Source organism: Protopterus annectens, chromosome 9.part0 (assembly GCF_019279795.1).
Source record: "Protopterus annectens isolate FY-2018-M chromosome 9.part0, PAN1.0, whole genome shotgun sequence".
In the NCBI taxonomy this organism is placed as follows: Eukaryota; Metazoa; Chordata; order Ceratodontiformes; family Protopteridae; genus Protopterus; species Protopterus annectens.
In genome coordinates, this window is record NC_056743.1 from 537,869,403 (window position 1) to 537,891,029 (window position 21,627).

General features: G+C 39.4%; 1 protein-coding gene across 1 annotated transcript in view; it reads right to left on the bottom strand.

The window, feature by feature from the left end:
- UNC5D (unc-5 netrin receptor D) overlaps positions 1-21,627 on the bottom strand; it is a 3,101,373-nt gene that overhangs the window by 730,485 nt on the left and 2,349,261 nt on the right. Inside the window, exon 11 of the mRNA XM_044083087.1 lies at positions 13,514-13,598. Coding sequence (XP_043939022.1) covers positions 13,514-13,598 — 85 coding nt within the window. The remainder of the gene's footprint in view (positions 1-13,513; positions 13,599-21,627) is intronic.

Below are 21,627 nucleotides of genomic sequence, written 5' to 3' on the forward strand. Positions count from 1 at the left end.
ATCAACTATTACATTATATATGGGACATATTAATGTCCTACAATCCTGGACATTTGCCCTTTGTAATGCTTTATGTCAGGACACACCTGCCCAGGGAGGGGCTGTCCCTCCTAATGTGGGCAGGTGATAACTGTATGCCTACGGCTAGCTATACCCACACCTACCATAACGATCTACCTCCGAGTTGGCACTAACAGACACATAATGTGGACACACACACATTACAGTCACACGGAGATGCACATGGCACCCTCAACACACACATACACAGACTACGGCGCTCACAAACACAGTTGAACACAGTACCTACGTGGACCGCAACACTGGCAGCGGTAATTAAATGTCCCTTCATATCATCATACTATTACTTGCGGTTGTACTGTTCCGGTACTGTGTTCTGTTGGTCTTTCAGCCTCGTGGTTATGCATGTCGGTATGTTACACATTCCATAGTTGGCGGTATCCTATTTATTTGTACCTCTGCGGTATTATGAATGTCATTGACCTATCTATATATATTTGCAGATATCACTGACTCCGTATATATCATAGGTTCATAGGTTCATAGGTTTATACTAGGCTATCTGCCCTAAGGCATTTATAAGCCTAGCCCAAGGTTTTGTGGCTTACGCCACCCCTTATGTTAAAAAATACTGTGCCCATTAGCTTGTTGTGCCTCTGTCCAGCAGTGACACAGAGATGATTCCCGGGGTAAACCTACGATCTCCCATCCACCGGTCAAGATTTCTCTTGAACAGAGCCAGCGAGGTGCTCTGCCTCACATGGACCGGGATTTTATTCCACATCATAGGGAGTCTCTGGGTGACAAATCTATCCCTCCAGCATGTCCTATTTATATCCGTGCTAAGGTTTAAGTCGCTTGCTCTAGTGGATCTGGTAGATTTGGATTTTGTGAGGTGGAGCATGTCCATTAATTCCGGGTTGGACATGGCCTTGTATGTCAGGCACAGGTCACCTCTGAGCAGGCGGTATGCGACTGAATAGAGCTGGGGTTTCTTCAGTCTGGCAGCATATGACAGATTTTGGAGTCCCTTTATCCTTTTGGTGAGGAACTTTTGGGGTCTCTCCAATTGCTGCAGGTGTCGGGTGAGATACATCCCGAATGGGGCATTGTACTCGATCATTGGTCTGATAAGTGAAGAGTACAGGGGAACAATGACCTCACTTGATCTGGATGTGAATTCCTTCATGATCAGGTGGGCAATGTAGAAGGTCTTTCTAACCACTTTAGCAATGTGAGTGTCAAAAGAAAGGCCACTGTCAACCTGGGTCCCCAGGTCCCTGATAACATCTTCTGTGCTTAATGGATTGCCACCTATATGGTAGCTTGGGGTTACCTTGTTTTTCCCGAAGGGTATGACTATACATTTTGTGGCATTTAACTTCAGGCCATGGCTCTGGCACCAGCTATCAGTTTCCGTGAGACCCCTCTGAAAGATATCTGTGTCCGATGTACTTTCCATTATGGTGCCCAGTTTGCAGTCATCTGCAAACTTCGTCAGCCATAGTCCTCCTATGTTTGCCTGTACTTCTGAGAAGTAGATGCCGAACAACAGGGGGCCAAAGACTGAGCCCTGTGGGACACCACTTGTGACCGACTTGGAGTCTGACATGGCGCCAGCAACTCTAACCCTGTGGGTTCTGTCCTTTAGACAGTTTGCAACCCATCTTGTGACATATGGGTTTACATTTAAGCTGGTAAGTTTCTCTATAATACCCAAGTGGGGTATTGTGTCGAAAGCTTTTGCAAGGTTAAGGTAGGCTGTATGGAATGCCTTTCTGTCATCAATGGCCTTGGTGACTGTTTCGAAGAAGTTGACCAAGTTCAAAAGGCATGATCTGCCCTTGACAAAGCCAAACTGGGTCGGGTCCAATGTCTGCAAGTCCCCTATGTCTTTGTTTATGAGTTCCATTATGATCCTCTCCATAGCTTTGCAGACCAGGCTTGTTAAGCTTATGGGGCGGTATTTACCAGGGTCTGTAGAGGCACCGCCTTTGTGGAGTGGGACCACAGTTGCCGTACGCCACTCCTTGGGCATGTATCCTGTGGTAAGGCTAAGATTAAACAGCTGCCTTATATGCGGGTTTAGTTCCTCGTTGAGTTCATGTAGAACACAGCCGGGGACACCATCCGGTCCCATTGATGCTGTGTTTTTAGCTTTAGAGAGAGCAGCTTTCACCTGCGCATTTGAGATGTCTGGGAGGCTACACTCCGCTGGGATAGTTATCTCTCCTTTTGGAGGGGGGGGTGAAGTTTGCACTGAACCTGTCTGCCAGTATGTTGGCAATGTCTGTGGGTTCAGTGATTTTTGTATCATTTTGGACTAATTCTGAGCATATCTGGGAGTTTCCACCCAGGTTTCTAACATAGCTGAAGAAGGCCTTATGACTGTCTTTTGAATCTATGGCAATTTTTCTCTCAAAGTTGGCCTTGGATGATTTTATGAGTGCTCGTATTTTTTTCCTAATAATGATCAAAGGTGTCTTCTCTTTTGTGGATTTTGCTCTATCATGTAACAGCTTTCTCCTCTTATTGTAAAGTTTGTTTATGGCTGGGGTCCACCAGACTGGACGTTTGCCCTTGGTGGAAAGAGTCTTGGTTTTATTAGGGATTGCCTGATCCATGCAGTCCTGGAGGTGTTCGTAGAAGGCATTTGTAAGGGCTTCCGCAGCTTGGGTTTTGGTTTCCACTGGCTCTGGGGCCTTGAAGGATACCACACCAGTCTTGAGTAGTGTGAAGTTTGCTTTAGAGAAGTTCTTCACTGTGGTCTTTTTTGTTTGGGGTGGGGGCGGATGTGGATTTCCAGTGAAATTAGTTTATGATCTGATCTCACCAATGAGGGATATACTTCCGGTGTGGAGCATTTTGTCCCCGTGTTTGTGATGATGAGATCTAGTATATTTTCTCCTCTTGTGGGAACGGTGACTAGTTGTTCCATGGCATTTGAATTTATGAACTCCAGGAACCTTTGGGCTAGAAGTAATGTTCCCAGTCTATATTCGGGTAGTTGAAGTCACCCAATATAATGGTGTTTGGAGATACATTAATAACCTCCAGTGTCTTCAGGAAGGCTGTGTGGGGTTCCTGAGTTTGACAGGGTGGCCTGTAGCATGCTACAAATTGTAGAGCAGTTTTGCCTATGGTTAATTGCACCTGGATGGTTTCCGATTCTTTCTTGCGTTGCCACCAACCTGGAGGTGTGGGTATCCCTGATGAATATGGATACACCCCCTCCTTTTGTGGTGTGGTCCGGGTTTTGGGGCCGGAACGCATGATATGAGGTAAAACCTGATAGTGCCGGGGTGCTCTCAGGAGCCTTGAACCAGGTTTCAGTCACAGCACAGACATCGATGTTCTCCATACTGAGAAGGGCCTTGAGTGCGTGCATTTTGAGATTTAGACTTCTGGCATTGAGCAGCATTACCCTTAGTTTCTTCCCATTTTTGTTTTCTAGGGTGGTAGGTTTAGAATTTGAGCCTTGCCTAAAAAAGGCACTATGCGGGTGGCAAGAGCCTTAGCCAATATCCGGAATCCCAGGGGTGACAGGTGCAAGCCGTCCCTTCCGAAGCAGCGTGGCTTGTCAAGCATGTCATCCCAGGCAGACAGACACTGGATCCCCTTTGAATGACACCAGAAATTAAGCCAATTGTTAAAGCTGATCATCTTGTCTCTATGTTGTGGCATCATTCTTGGTGAAGGAAGGATACTGCTCAGGGTCAGGGTCATACCTGCCTGGGCTACATAATCAGAGAGCTCCTCTATGTCTCTTTTCATGTAGTCCAGGGAGGTACGTCTCAGGTCATTCACACCAGCATGGACAATGACTGTCTTATATTTGTACTTGCTGTGGAGTGACCCAAGTGCTTGTGTTATGTGGTGGATTCTAGCGCCCGATACGCAGCTTACTGTGACCCTCTCCTTGTTCAGCCTGGTGAGTGGGACGTCAGTGTGTCTGACTATGGCGTCACCTATGACAAGTATGTTTGGTGTTGTATTTGGCCTTAAGGGCTGTGACTGCTTTGCACACTGATTTTGTGGTTTATGTGTTGCCTGTGGTGTGTCATGAGGTGGCAGTTGCTTGGGTGTCTGCTTTGGAGGCCTCTGCTGTTTAGGTAAATTTTTGCTCAGAGCCTCCGAGTATGACTTTGTGTGTTTATGTGTTTGATTCATTGTTGTGATAGCATTATGTGAGACTGGTTTTGTGGTGTGTGTAGTTGCCTTCTCCTCCTGTCTGGTCTTGCCAGTCCTGAGTTGAGAGCTCAGCCTCCAGTTTGGCTAAATAGCTGCATCTCTCGCAAGTATTTGTGTTATGTGGGAGGAGGAGAGGGTTGTCAGTGTACATGAGGCAATTGTAACATTGCCTCAATATTCCCAAATTCACCAACTGGACAGGAGAGGACGCCAGCATCTGGCCCTTCGACGTGCTAGAGAAATTTAGAAGTTAGGTGTAACTGAATAAGAGAGGACTTAGTAAGGAAGTTGGTACTCCTGGGGGGGGGGGGTTGCTAGTGAGGGACTTTGTATAATACAGAAGTGCTAAACCTGAAAAGAAGATGCTTTTAAGACAAGTGCTGAGCTTTTCTTTTTTGAGGAAAAAAAAAGCTTTTAGGAACAAGTGCTGCGCTTTTTAGTTAAGGGATATACTGTTTAGATTACTAGTAGAGCAGTTCTAAGGGAAAACATGAAGAACAGACTTTACGGAGCCAGAAAAAGTTTAACCTTGTTAAACTAGCGCTGCCCGATGCTGCTCTAGTGGCAACTCCGCGCTAAATCGCACTAAAGCACTCTAAAGCTTGCTTGATAGCAGGGGCTTTAAAGAACCAGGAATTGACCCAAAACGGCCAATAAAACTACAGCTTCAAGTCAGTAACCACTCCCACGGGGGGGGCAGGGAAGCAGCTCAATGTTTTTCACTGCCACTGATCAACAGAGAGACTTTCCTTTAGCCCAAGCAAAAATTACAGTTCAAGAACAGCAAGCCTGTAACTTGAACTTTTTTAAATCTCAGAAAAGTGGGAAAAAAGCAAGATTTTTTTTTTGTTTTGTTTTTTCAGAGATAGCAGAGGTTCACAAGTAATATCAAGTTATAACAGTGCAGTAAATGACCCCACACAAGAGTGCTGGGCCAAAGACAGAAAATATGCAAGTTCTGAGAAAAAAACGATTTTAAAATTAAGTTCAAACAGGAAATTCAGTAAACAGCTTTTGGTTGTGCTCTAAATACAGCTACTAATGCAGAAATCAAGTTTATCACTCTATCGCCATATCAACATATATCACTCTATCGCCCTTTCTATCTGTCTATCTGTATTATATATATGTATATATGTACATATATATATATATATATATATATATATATATATATATACATATATATATAAATATATATATATATATATATATATATATATATATATATATATATATATATATATATATATATATATATATGTATATATATATATATATATATATATATACACATATATATATATATATATATATATATATCTGACGGGGAAAGTGACAGGCAAGCTACACCTTTCATTGTGTACTTGTTGGTGTATACTGTTTCCTGGACTCCGCACATTTGTGTCTGTACCTGTCACATTACACACCTGCCATTGGTTAGGGTTACCAGCTGTCCCACTCTGCGAGGGACAGTCCCTCTTTGGGCAGTTGTGTCCTGCAAAATATTCGTGAACATGGCAAATGTCCTGGATTTTAGAACATACTTATTTCCTATAGTTTATGTGATAGTTGCATAAAACAGTTATTCTGTATCTGAACCACCTATATGTTCTAGAAACAGAATACGTAAGTAAACATTACAAGAATGAGCTTTTATCTAGGCAAAACTGAAGTTCTGAATTTCGTACTGGCGGGGTGTATGTGTCGGCCTGCAGACATCTGACGTATTTCCCACATTGGTCATTTGAAGAGGTGGCAACCCTACCATAGGTACATCTTGCCTAGCAATAGTGTTAGGTGATTCTATACATGATTGCGTGTTCTACACCTGGCAGTGGTCGTTTTACCCTTCAGAGCAGGTGCTATTAGTACAGGGGTGAATAATGCTGGTTTCACCTGTTCTGGACATCACTGACCGTGATCTGCGTGATATTCGGTGTAGCTTATCCCTGTTTCGCGCATATCCATATAGTCATATTTAAACGTCGCTTACCAGCAGTGGGCAATGCATATTCCCGGTAACGTGTGCTAAACATGATCTGATGACCTGCATCCGACATGCATTACTCGTGCCTTCGGGATTACGTTACATCCCTTGCAGGACGTGGGACCGGGGACATGCACAACGGTTACTGCATTTAACATATGGCCATCTGGGATTTGTACACGTGTTATGTCGTTTTGTATGTGGAGTATACTACGGCTGTTACTCCATACTGCACTCACATGGGTAACTCAGTTAGTTTACATATTGATGAGTCCAGTTAATGGTATGTCCATGTGATGTTTACTGGATGTGCTCCGGCATTGGGTATGTATATCTCAGTGAGCCACACACGATACTGTGCTACACCTTCAAATGACCGTGGGTGGAGCATGCTGGGGTGATGAATACCTGTCATGGGTACACCCCATGCCTTGACACAACATCCATAATTATATTATGTGGAGACCCTCATTAACGCAAGCAGGGACTCTGTGCTGAGTGTGTGCAGAACAGTGCTTACACACATGTGCTCCCACGATTGCCTCTGCTCCTCTACATGACAGTTGGTTACTTGATGTTGTGGTGACAGCGGACACTGTTTGCCCCATTTGGTGTATGGCCTCTGACAGTCGGCCATGAACCTACTGTTGTACCTGGGAACCTATACACACAGCACCACCATATGCTGATAGGCACATCTACTGTTCAGGTGTTGACATTCCTTGTTCCTATAGCTGTTGTGTGTACAATGTTTGAGGGGTGCCTATGTGGGATTCACACAGTGGGCCACCTATACATTACAATTTACAGGTGGTCGTGCTTGTGTGCCATCCATTTTACTGTGTGTGCAGGTGGAGAGGTGTGTCAGTCCATAGGGGCCTACACTGTTAGAGTATGGGCCATACGTTCCCTCTTTGCCAAGGCATAGGCATATTGGGCATGCCTCCGTCTGCCTACTGGGGCTGGCACAGTGTGTTCATGGTCTGAATCCCTCTGTGCCTGTAATGGCCTTGGCAATTGCGGTGGGCTGTGAGGGCCTTCACCATTTTGTCCCTGCTGCAGCTGTTTCCACAGGATCATATTATGTAGCATGGCACATACTATGATGATGTGGGCATACATACCTGGAGAGTACTGCAAGGCTCCACCAGATGTGTCCAAGCACTGGAATTATGATTTCAGCATCCCGAACACACGCTCTATGATGATTCTGGTTTGTGCGTGTGCCTCATTATGGCGTTCTTGCATGGGTGTGTGTGCATTTCTGATGGGAGTCATCATCCACGGCTCCAGTGCATAGCCAGCATCCTCCACAAGGTGGCCATGTGGGATGTCCCCCCTGACAAATACCTGATACAGCTGTGAGGCATGCCAGATATGAGAGTCATGGTAGCTTCCAGGGCTGCCAGCACACACATCCATGATAATGCCCTGGGCATTGCACACGACCTGGCAGTTGATGGAGTGGAATCCCTTGCAGTTTATGTAGCGCCTACCATGCTCACTGGGTGGTGACTTGATTTGTATGTGTGTGCAGCCTATCGCACCCAGTACTTCTGGGTAGTGTGCCACACAGTGGAAGTGACGCATATTGCTGGCCAACTCCTCCTGAGTTTGGGGGAAGTATATATGCTCATTGGCATGTGGTAACATGGCATCCAGGAACTGGTGTAGTACCCTGGATGCTGATGCCTGTGAGATCCCCATTATATCTCCAGTTGGCCTCTGGAAGGTACCTGTGGCTAGTATTCGCATGCTTACACATACCTTCATGTCCACTAGGATGGGTTCCCCTCTGTTATTTCTGGTTCTCAGGCATGGCCAGCACAGCTCCACTATTTGCTGTAAGATGTCCCTGTCCACCTGTAACGCTCTACTATCTCCAGATCATGTAGCCCCTGGTAGGTTACCCTTGGTCTGAACACTCTTCTCCTCCTCCGGGGCCTGCAGTGGTTGTCGGCATCATCCTCCACAACACCGTCAGTCTCTAACACATGCTGATGAATCGCAGCTATGGCAGCTCCCAACATGTACATTTTAAAAGTTCCCCGTGTGTTTATACCTATGGTGCAGTGTTTGGGAATTCACAGGTGTGTGTAGGGTGCTTTCACACTTTATACTACTGTGCTGTGAACACCGATGATGTCATAGGGTGTGTATGTATTATCGTAGCTACAGGATATCTTATGTGTTTTAATACCGGAACTACTATTGTGGTGCCTTTGGTGATGAATTACATTTGGCTGCCGTGGATTACTTCTTGACCTTCCCTTTACATTTCTGCATGTTCCACCTACCATTTTCTGGCATGCATCCAGCAGCCTGCTTTCATTTGTACTTTCCTAGACCTGGCGTATCTTGCGTAATGTGTGCTATTGCCGGTCTACTGTCGGTTTGCTTTGCTCTGCTATGACAGATCTCCTATCTTTGCAATCCAATTCCTCCCCTCCTTTCTTTGCATTCTGATACCTCCCCTATCCTGTTTTGCAGGTTTCTGCGAGCAGACTTGACAGCTGCCGTCGAGTGGCCGCCGTGAGTTGATTGGTGCTGATTGCTCATTAGTACGCCAATTACCCTACTTCGGCATTTCCTTCTTTTCTTCGCCTGACCTTCCTGTTTGTGTTATTGTTCGCGCCGCGTGCATCTACTTACTGGGTTTTGGGCACATTTTCATCCCCGTACACATGTGCTTTTGGGCACCATGTATGCTCTCAGCTAAACGATTCTATACCTTCCTCCCCACCCCTGTCCTGCAGCTTTGCTTAGCAACGGTCAGGCCAGTTTGCATTTCTCTAATGTGCTTGCTGCTACGGTGGCACACCCCTCTGCTGATGTCATGTATCTCCTCTGAGCCACTCCTTGGTATTATAGTGCTGCGCCCTATGGTTCAACCTTCATCCGACGGGACATTTGCGATTCAGTATTATCTGCCTCATTTGCATGGCATTGACTACTAATTCATAGTTACCACACCGAACACTGTCGCAGGCCCTTAGCAACCCTTGCACCTTGGTTGTAGTGTTCCATGCCTACCATTGTGTATTATGGTGTAAACCTGCTTTGTATTACATTGCGATTTTATGACATTTTTATATATTTTCTTTATGTTCCAGTTTGCACACACATGCCCTGCGGTTGTACTGTGTGTTAATGTGGACATGACATTACATATTGTTTTTTAGGTGTTGTGCATCTTTTCTTATGCCATTGGTTGTGTATTTAGCCATTGGCATATGTTAACTTTGTAATACATGAGTCTGGTCCGCTTCCATAGCTCCGATGTTCTGTTTGGGAAAATGTAAACCGTGTTTTTTGGTTTACATTTCTGTGGGCTTACGCTACACCTGCACCACTTCGTGAATCACTATCTGCCTTCATTTGCATGGTGCGACACTGCGCATGGGGTGATTAGCATACCTATGCCGAGGGCTGCGCAGTTCTGGCGTAGGCCGGTAGTGCACGTGGTAATGAATCATACCTGAATCGCTTAACAGCCATATTTGGCATTATTCTACCTACGCTACTCCTGCGCCTGGTGCAAGCTTCATGAATCCCGGGGCATGTCTATGTCAAGTAGTAGAAAGGGCAGATGTACTGAAAATGCTGACTTTGACAAAGTTTAGCCTATTCATTTTTAAACAAAAGCAAACTATTAATGATACTCAATTTTCAGTCATTATATAGGAAAAAAGGAAGGAAAATAATTTGATAAAGCTCAAAATATACTATAATTTCAGTACGGACCTGGTTTATTCTTTATTAACGCAAAATACAACAAGGAGCGGGAATCCAACCAAACACCACTGGACTTTAATAAATTTATTAAAGTCCTGTGGTGTTTGGTTCGATTCCCACTCCTTGTTTTATTTTGCGTTCATCTGTGTGTCGTTCCTTTTGCTTTGTTGTTATTCTTTATTAAGTCTAGGCAAAAACACTAACAATTATATTTTCAATGAAAAGTGGTAATTTACTGTATAGAAGGCAAATCTGTTAACATTTTCATAAGGAACTGATAGTTTCATTGTCTGTCACATTAAAGTAATTATGTGTAGATATGATTAGGAAATACATAACTTGTCCAGAGTAGAATCTTAAATTTTAACATTTCTTATTATCTTTCAAGTACAGGACACCCCGAGAAAAACTCTTTGATATAAATCTGCTAAGAGAATAAAATATTCTAAGTCCCTTAATACAGGCATACCAGTAACAGCATATAAAATGTTAACTCATGTAGAATGCCTGTAATAAAGCTATCCTTCCTTATTTGTCGTGACTGATTTTGTTTTGTTTTTTTTGACTCAGTTACATCCTCAATAATAAAACCTGTGATGCTATTGATAGTTGTCCTACAAAGAAGGAAAGCTTTGTACAGCCACTGAAGTTCAAGCCTTTCTTTTAAGAACTTTTCAGATAGATTATTTGTTGAATGGTATGAAAGGAAAATATTTTTATCATATTCTTTAATTAATTAAAATCGATTAACTTTAAAATCAATGCATTCTTAACTTTTCTGGATTTCTTTAAAACGTGCATACACAGGACACTGAGTAAATACTATTATTATTTAAGAAAATGGCAGATATGCAAATCTACATCAATAAGTTATCATTGGCTCATTTAATGTTTTCTTTTATAACTGTCTTCAGAAAATCACCTCATGTATGCCCCCCTTATACAGAAAAACCTTAAACTCATACCAAGATGTGATTGTCATAGCTTACAAAAAAGTCAGGGCAACGAGTGATACCATATTGAATCAGCAGACTTTCCTAGCCAGTCAAGAAAAACAGTACTGCTGCATATCCAGGTAATGTTGCCTAATACAGTAATATAATAACATGCACAAGCCTGCAAGCACAGTGCTACTTTACATAAATACATGTACAAAAACTAAGGGATTACCACAGACAATCACTGCTTAATCAAATGGTTCACTCTTCCTGGGCACATAAAAGAAGCAACATGTACAAAAGTATACGAAGAAAAAGGAATTAAATGTCTGGCATGTTTTTGCACATTTTAGCAGCAGAACCAGCAAAAGAACACAAACACTATGTTCATATTCAGCGAACCTTCATAATTGCCGTAAAAATGCCATCCATTTAGCCCTTTTGACTTGGCTGCTTTATCATATTAATCCAATATCTAATCTCTCAGAACAGACCATGATAAACACTTAGGGAAATGTAGTACAGTGTTCCAGTTCAGTGTCCCACTGATAATGTACATAAAAAAATGATGCCATGGAGTGATGAGCATGGGGAAAAGACCTGTTACCCAACACTCTCAGGTGACATGATGGGAGTGCTGGGATCATGTCACCTGTGACACCATCACTGATGCATGAGAGAACCTCCTCTAAGGCTTTCATAATATGCAAACAGTATCACAGTGAGACTCATTTGTAAGCATCTGATAACTCCTTTGAGACCCGATGTAATCAAACATTGCAGGATAGCCAAGGGTTGCATATAACAAATGTGTATACGTTCAGTACCAGAAACTGAGGCCAAATGCCCAACACAAGCCCATCAGTGCAAAGAGAAGGAATCAAATAACACAAAACTGGCATAGTGAGTAAATGTCTTATTTATTAATAACTGATAGAATGACAGATTGGTGTCATTTAATTTTTTTTCAGTACCATTTACATATGACCATCTGTTAGACAAGAAACATGTACCATAATAGTGCGAGTCACACCAAATCCTATCAGACTTATAAGCAGTGATATCTATATAATACATAAAAATTGCATTAATTCTGCTCCTGTTAAACTGTATATCTTGACTTTATACCTTTTGATGTATATTCTTTTTTTTAATGCTGCAGGGATGAACTTGTAAAGAGTGCAATGAATCCAATGCTCTAGGGCAGTTAAAAATAACCCCTTACTCATGAGCTAAACCACCCCTACACATTAAAGTGCTAAACACCCTTTCTGTAACAGTATCACTAAACAAGATACACACATACAGACAGCCACTTTCTTCAAATATAGCAGTAGTAAAGCAAGCCAACAAATCTATCTGCTTCCTTAGCCCTTTATATAAATTTAACTGACAAACACTCACCTAGAAGCAATCTTACTATTTTGCAACTCTTTCTGGCTCCACCTATAAACCATTTTCTCGAATGACAAGTCTTCCAAATCAACTATATGACAATAAATTAGGCGTGTGTGTGTGTGTGTGTGTGCGCGCGCGCACGCACATACATATGGGTTTGTATACATTACTAGTTTACTTTCTTCTAGGCAAGTTTAAAATTGAAATACAAGATGTATTGTTACAGTGTAAGACTACAGTTGAAAACAATATGTGAGTGCAAAAGAAATCTCAGTTACAGAAAAAATTCTAGTGAACTACCTGGTATTCCCAGGATATGTGCATTGCAAACAGTATAGCAAGTGGTTTATTGTAATAAAATAGAATTCTATCATTTCAACAGGTTTTGAAGTCAAAAGATGAGAATCAGTTTTTACTTTGAAAAACAAATATTTCCTGAGCAACAAAACACATATTTTTCTTTTTCTTTTCTTTTTTTAATATCTTTTAAATCTCCTTTCCCCTGGGTATCTTCCATTGGTTCATCTTTTTTTTGCCAGAATATCCCATTCATTAAATTCTTGGAGTGGGCATCAATGACTCCCTGCCTGTATGAGGGCCCTTCAACCCATGCGTTCATGGATATGACAGCCTTATCAGTCCATTCATTCTCTGGAGATGGGTGAATGGAAGAGTAGGATGTGACCATGTTGGCTGGACCTTGCAAATGTCCATCCCTCCTGAGTTCAAAACCCTCATTGGCACTCTCCTAACACCACTATAGCTACCTGCAGCAGGAGACGTGGGCACCTCATGTGAGTTTCTTACAGATTTAGTTGCTGTTGCACTACTTGGCAGCATTTCCTCAGTAGGCTTCTTCCAAGAGCGCAACACCTAATGCTCCCTCTAGGTGTCACCCAAGCCATAAGCCACAGCCAGTTCCTGCTCCCTGACCTCATTCACCCCATTTCTCCTTGTTCTGTTCACTTCAGCATCTGTTCAACTAATGGAATATGGGTTATCTGTCACTTAGCTAGGGTTTTATTACTTTGCACTGCTGGGGCGGGCATCAGGACAGATCTTTTTAACACACTTGTAAAATAATGTTGGTTTGATGCATAGAAAATGCAGGATACCTTTGAAAATCTAGTCAGGTTTCATTAAAAATTAAAATATGTGACTGACAATTCTACTATGATTTCTATACTATATAAAAAATTAACATGTTATATGTTTATTCCTGTTTTATTTATTTTTTTACCTTGGTTCTCCTTGATTAATCATCATGTACATTTCCCATGAACTTTCTTCAGGAATTGCTCCTTGAGGAATTAACAAGCTCACTCCTGCAAACACAAAACAAAAGGTTCTTAGTATTGTGAACTGGTATAGACTCTTCAACATACATCTTAGTCTACTGTGAAAAAATTGTGCCAGTAAACTGATAGTATTAAACCAATCAAAAGTATCTACAGTTGAAATTAAACTGTAACACCAAACACAAAAATTGCCACAGCACATCAGACCGAAGTTTATTAATCCATATGTAAAACATTAAAATTAAACTGTATATGATAGATGTTTGCAATGCTATACATTTCAGGTATGATACTGCTTGGTAAACATCTATGATACCTTTTTGTGATTAAAAACAAAAAACAATTATTCCTCCACTGTTTCTCCCTAAATGTGCAAAGTACTGCAGACAAATACACAAGTAAGCTCTTATTAGATCCATGATCGAATACAATGTCCACTTTGTCATGTACCTAACCAGGCACCTGAAACAGTTAGAACTCCCTCAAAAGATTATCACCTGGAGATGCCAGGGCATAAATACCTTGTCGTTCATGATCACCTTAAGTGCCTGTCTCTTTACTTAGTCTCCTGCACGTTACTGGGAGTCGATCTTTCCCTGGCATATACGACATAATCAGGTCCAGATCTGATGGACCTCTTAAACATTCATGAAACAACGAGCACCACGGACATTCGATACAAGGACCTGAACTTTGCTTGCAACATAAAAAGGACATGCTGGAGAGACCAAAATGTGTCTCAGAGGATCCCCACACTGTTGAACTGGCTCCCCATCTACATGAAATAGAGTTCATCCTGACTATTTACCAGCAAAGCCTTGATCATTGGATGGAAAAAGTAAATTCATCCTCAATCTGCCCCACTTGTCTCTGATGGGGAGAGGCTGGCAGTTAGTCCACTAATCCTAAACTAACATGCCAACCCCCCCCACACACACACACACACACACACAAAACCCTTAGCTATCTCATTACTAATATATCTCCACCATATAGGTGACCAATGTACTTCAGGACAAAACTTGGCTGGTTGCACACCTAGGCTCATAAAGACCCCAATAGTCGATGGGACAAACCTATGAACCTAAGCTGTGTATTTCAGAATATTGCAGACTGCAGGAAATGCTGCAGTATAGGTAGTCAAGAAGGTAAACACCACAGCATAACCTTCTGGTTTACTTGTAATAGCAAATGAACAACCAAATACACATTCAGAACGGTATCTTTGCTATGTTATTGTTTTAATTCACAAACGGTACATCTTGTAATATCATAAGCAACTGCAATTCACACAACCAGAAGTATGTTTCATAAAAGCAGAAATGTTTGTTATGGATATAATGTAGAAATTTCAAAACCACAGAACTTTGTAATCAGAATTAAAATAACCTATAGGAAATTACTGAACAGAGCCACATTATGAAAACTACAACAGAATTACTACAGTTTAAGGCTTTAATAAGCGCTGTACAGGTGTTTCCTGGTATGCATCATTCATTAAGTAGCCAAATATCTCTCTATTATCATATCTTCTATCAAAAGTTTGTATTTATTAACTGTTTCAACATCCATGTTATTTTTATTAGCACTGAGTCCTTCCTGCATGTTATTCATTGTTAAGCTGTGTCTTGTGTCTAACCAAACAAGTACTTCTAAGCCAAATTTGTACAACTTAATATATTTAAAACTTGCAAACACTGAAAGTGAAGACTGTTTATCTACAGTCTAGCATAAATCCCATGTAAGCTGAGAAAGGTGGCCAAACATCATAAAGCAATTGTTGCTCTTTTTGTGGAAATTACCAGTGAAGTTATGGGCATTAAAAAAGGGAATATTTTTTCAGCAAAGCTCTATTGAAAAATTATACCTAGGTCTACAATTCCACAGAATCATAAAAATTACTTAAATTACAAGGCAACTGAGCAATGTTAACCATTTATGTCTTGCAAGTTTCGACCATTTGACCTTACCTCCTATTACAAGGAGTGATATATATCCAATTCCTTGTTAAAAGAAGACTGTGCGCCACATTGCTTAATCTGGAATGCAAGTTTGTTCCAGAGAAAGGGTAACCATTGTTTGACAAATCTGTCTCTTCACCATGATTTGTTAATTGCTGTAGCTGATTCATCTGTCCAGTCCTACTGTTCAAAGGACTGTGTGATTTGTGGAGAAGTAAGAGGTCTTAGACTGCTGAATCCCTAATGGCCTAGAAGGCAAGGCAAGATACTCAAAGGAGTCTATAGGACTCAGAATACATGGATAAAGTCTCCAGACTCTCTAGATAGCTAAGGTCTTTTACAGTAACATTTTTTGTCAGGAAAACTTTGTACAAATCTAACTGCTTGATACATCTATCAAGAAACAGCTCAAATGGGGTACTGTATTCAATGGTGGGCCTCATCAGTGCATAACATAGAGGATAAATATGTTTTAGCTCTAGGGGAAGTGCATTTTGCATTCACCTGCAGCTAACATTTTCTGACCACTATTGTGTCATAATTATCAAAGGAATTACCTCCCAAGTTCCAAGGTCTCTTACAACATCTTCATTTTTGGATATGTTTTTTTCTACATGCTGGGTGGATGTTGTTTAACAAATATAACAGTACTGTAGTTTCTATCATTGAGTTTGAGACCATTTTCTGAGCAACAGCTATGAACATATGCAAACTCACATTGCAGCTTCTGTACATCAGAACCTGATTTGAGTAGGACAATCAACTTACAATCATTTACAAAATACTTTAACCTAGATCCCCATTTTTAATATAGAAACCAGAGTAGATCACTTTGAATAGCAGAGATCCTAATTCCTTATCACCATTGGTGTGCAATGCAAAAAAAATAGTCGATGAAAGAGACTTGACTAAGGAAATGCATTCATACTAATCCACATCATCCATAGCTCATCTCCTGGATGCTTTAGGAAATGTATACATAATTCATCAACAAGCATTTAAAATGTATTGCTTGATGTTCTCAGTGTTATTCTTTCTGTTAGCTGTACGTACGTAGTTATACAAATTGCAAACTTTTTATTACATTTTGTAGCTAACTTTTATCTAATAGTAATACAATGTAGTGCTACACGTAACAATAGCAATCAGTTAATAAAAGAAACCAAGATTTAGATTTAGATTTAGATCCTGACAACTCTTTCCATATCATGTGCAACTCATCTCAAAGAAGATTAAGAACTTATGGGAGTGACACACAGTCACTTCTGAAATATTGCCAAAGAATTCATTTTTGTCATCTGAAGCATTAGCAATGATACTTAGGTTTTAATAATGTAGTTTTATAGTTGGAAGATACTTCAGATGCTTATGTAATGACAGTATAATAAACAAAAACATAAAATTATCATATGTTCCTCTTTGTTATCTTAGCAAACTGGGTAAAAAAAAATAAACTTACTCATCTGTGATGCATTGCCAATGTCTGAGGTTAGACAATTTAATTTTGCATTCTGTGATCCTCACTTGTCATAGGTCAACCACACTCAACATCAATGTGTGTCTTCTGTGTGAAACTTTTGGCAGTTCCCTAATTGCACTGGTCCTGATGACTGACAAATCAACCATTTCTGGGATATTGATTGAGTGACAAGATTTTGTTACTCACTTTTCACTTGAACAAATGTTCAGACAACTGCAAATCCCAAGATCCCATCACTGCAGCATTAAAATAGGTTCAATGATTTGACTGACAAGCTTACATCCTACAGGCCTTAGAGAGGCTTGACCACTGTAACCCTATGTCAGTGTGTACTACTTTTTAAATAAAAAACAAAAAGTTATTTTTGAAGGGCATTAATGATTGATTTCCTTTTTGACTGCAGGGGAAAGATTACTCCATAAGCATAGAAATCAAAGTGCAAATCCAACAGACATTTTTATAGTATTGATATGCATTTTTTAATCACTTTCTCCAATAAGCAATGTAATACATGCATAGTCTTACAAATACAACTGGACTAGATATTGCTTTATAGACTAAGCAAATGTTACCTCCATGTAGCTAATAAGAAAAAAAAATCCATGACAACACCCAAAACCTTTCTGAATAGGTAATTTTTCTAACTCTATGATATTAACAGCCTAAGGTGTATTAACTAATAAATAATGTAATGATGTAAATGTCTTGTAAAGCATTAAGAATGATAATAAACATCCATTCATCTGGTTTCTTATCTGCTTGCTTAGCTCATGGTGGTTACAAGCTGCGAAGGCCAGACCCTAGCCTCTTAATGCCAGAAACAGTTCTCAGCACATAAAATGAGACATGCCAGTATTTCCTGATAAGAGTAAAGGCATAAATTCTGTACTAAATCAGGAGTTTCACCAACAGTCTCTTCCAAATGGACTTTGCTGTTGTGTGTGTGTGTGTATGTGTGTGTGTGTGTGTGTGTGTGTGTGTGTGTGTGTCAATACATATATATATATATATATATATATATATATATATATATATATATATATATATATATATATATATTACAGCAGGGGATGACGTTATAATCCACTGCCATTCAAAGTACTCTATATCCCAGAATCCCAGAAAAGAAGCTTATTAAGTTCTCACTTAAACAGAATAAATTAGGAAAATGGAACTGTAGATGTGACATCACTAATTCTCTGACATCAGTATAGTCTAACACTGTCAGTTATTATGCTTCACCATTCAAAGTACACCTTATCCTAGAAAAAATGTTTTTTAAGTTCTCAAACAGAATAAATTAGAATGGAATTGTAGATGTGACATCACCATTTCTCTGACATCAGTATAGTCTAACACTGTCAATTACTATGCATTACCATTCAAAGTGCACTATATCCCAGAAAATAAACTTTTTAAGATATCACTTAAACAGAATTAATTAGGAAAATGGAATTGTAGATGTGACAGCAATAATTCTCTGACATCATTGCAGTCTAACACAGTTGATTACTATGCTTTCCCATATGAAGTGTACTATATCCCAGAAAATAAGCTTTTTAAGTTCTCACTTAAACAGAATAATGAATCATATAAGAATATTTTTTTCTGAACTATAAATAGCTTAGTTGTATGCACACTTATAAATATTAGATAGTATTAGGTATATATATATATATATATATATATATATATATATATATATATATATATATATGGATTCACTTCAGAAGATCGAATTTCCAAAATCTCGAACTACAAATAACCGAAACCAAAAGCTCGAGTTTCGGAAACTCGAACTTCTGAAGGGAAGCCATTAAAACAAGAAAAAACCACAAGCTTCACCCCCCTGCACCCCATGTGGGCTGTGCCCCCACACCCCCCCTACTTAAATATACCAACTCCAAGATCGCGCTACAGTGGGGAGATGGGAAATCTCCCGTCTTGCGCTGTATGCGGAAGCGCAAAACGGGAGATTTCTTTACTTCCTGCCAACACCACAAAACAAATACAACATTACGTACACACAAGGCATGCAACAATACTTGCCTCTGTGTGCACGTAATGTATTAAGGTAAGTAAAGTGTTATTTCTAAACACTACACACATTCGATTTATTAAAATCTCGATCATATGGTCTCGACCATATGAAATTCGAGATTTCAATAATTCGATTATGTGAAGTGTTCCCATATATATATATATATATATATATATATATATATATATATATATATATATATATGTATATATATATATACTTATAGTGTCCTAGTTAGATAATGTTTGTGGTTATATAGCTATGTGTTTTTTCTTGCATCAGTCTAGTTAACTCTTTTTACTTATCTGCTGTGTATATGATTTTAGTTCTTATCACAGAACTGATGAAGGCTTTATTGCATTAGTTAGCTGAAAGCGATTTTAGTTAAAAGTCAATCTTTTTATGTGTATGTTATGCTTTTCTTAATACCTGACTTGGGAATATGGATTGCAAATAAATAGGTAGTGTTTTAACTGGGATTTAGTTTGATCTAATCAGTAGTAGTGTGGGAGTGGTTACTTGCAGTTCTAAAATACACTTTTTATAGCCCTGTTTATATTGTTTGCCTTAAATAGGCCAGTTTAAAATTAAACAATACATATATTTCCCACACCAACTTCTAAGTGTATAAAAGCTGATACTTTTAGCATTGCAAAACATTTCTGATTTGTGTTACTGAGGATTGCTTATCTGTGATGAATAAAGGCTTGTTGCCACTACCTGGGTTTCATGATTTTTGGGAATTTTTGTGACTGAACTTATTAGCAATGTTTTAAGACCACTAGTTTCTCAGTTTTTTTTTTCCTCGACACTAGGGGTGTTCAAGTTGGAACTAGACAGACTCCTGTGATTGTTCATTTTTTTATAATGTGCTACATTAACCCACAGTAGCATAACCAACTAATTACCTTAATTATGTAGCAATTGTTATTATTATTACTTTACCAGACATTTTAATTCTTAGTCCTGCTACATAATCTAAAATATGACAACCAAAGTACCTGTAGCATAGGTGAAAACAGTATACAAAACCAAAAAGCAATTTCCCTGTAGATGGAATCAAGATGCTTGGAATCAGTGTTGAATTAAAGAAAATATTTCGTCTTTATTTAATTTTGTTAAGCGCTTTCATCTAACAATATCTAGACTTCTTCAGAACAAATGACTGCCTTTTGGCTAACAGTATATATAGGTTCCTTAATCAACCAATTCAAAAGTTAATTAGTTCATTTCAGAACATTTTAGAACATTTTAAAGTGCCAGTGCAGTAAAAGCATCTTATTCATTATTGCCATTTAAAAATACTGTTTATAAATACTCTCACTCTAGTTAAAAACACTTGTTATGTTAACCATTAAAAACTTTTGCACATGTTTATAATATTTATTCATATTTATAGAAAATGCATGTGTGTATGTATATTAAAAATAAATATGTATTTATATAAAATATGTATAAAAATATATATAAAAATAACATTGATTTCTGTAAATATGTGCCTGTACACTGATGGGGCTTGTATAAATAAATCCATAACCCTTGCTAAAAATGTCAGACTTTGAAGGAAATGACCCCTAATCAACCTCTAACATACACCATACAATTAAATGCCCATACTACCAACCTAAACATTGTTAGCCAAAATAGGCTTCACAGAAATATGATCGTTTAGTCCTGGTGGCGTAGATGCATTCAATTTTATTTGCCATCTAGTCTCTAACTCTCCCAGTTTTTTCCTTATATTTCCTCCTCTGGGGTTCACTGAGGCTATATCTAATATGGCAAAATAAAACAATTTGCAACTAGTACTTTCTTGTAAATGCCTCCACAGGGCATTTTTAACATCTTTCTTCTTAATGCAATAGTAATGGTCATATATCCTTTGCCTTAGTGTCCTATCTGTCTTTCCTACATAGTAACAATGACAATTGGCACACATAGCTAAATAAACTAAATGAGTAGTTCTACAATTCCCTTTCCTAAACCATATCTCTGTCTTGGTGACATTTTCTAATTTTGTACTATTGTCTGAGCATATGTACTTACACTGATTACATGTGCCACATTTAGTTGTACCTTTCATAGCTCTTTCATTGTTAGTTGTTTGTATTTTTCTTTCTAGTTCCCACTTTAAATTATTCCCATTTCTAGATACAAACCGGGGAATGTCTCCGACTGTTTCAATAATCTTCCTATCCGTCTTTAATATGTTCCAATTCTCTCTAATGATTCTTTTTATATCTGTGGTCCAAGGGGTATGCTGCAAGATACAAGCTCTAATATAATCAACATCTGTCTCTCTATTGTCAGCTTCCGACCTTTGTATATTTACCAACGGGCCTTTTCCTAATAGGGGTACATATTTGTTCCCCCATTCTTTTAACACATAACTAGTCACATCCTTTACTAGCCAGTTGGGATATCCTCTTTGAATAAACATTTCACCTATATTTTTCAGTTCACTGACAAAATCATTATAATCAGATGTCATCCTTGCAGCCCTAATGCATTGTCCCTTGATTATACTCCTTTTCTGTTTTGTGGGATGGGAACTACTGTATTCTAAATAGCCGT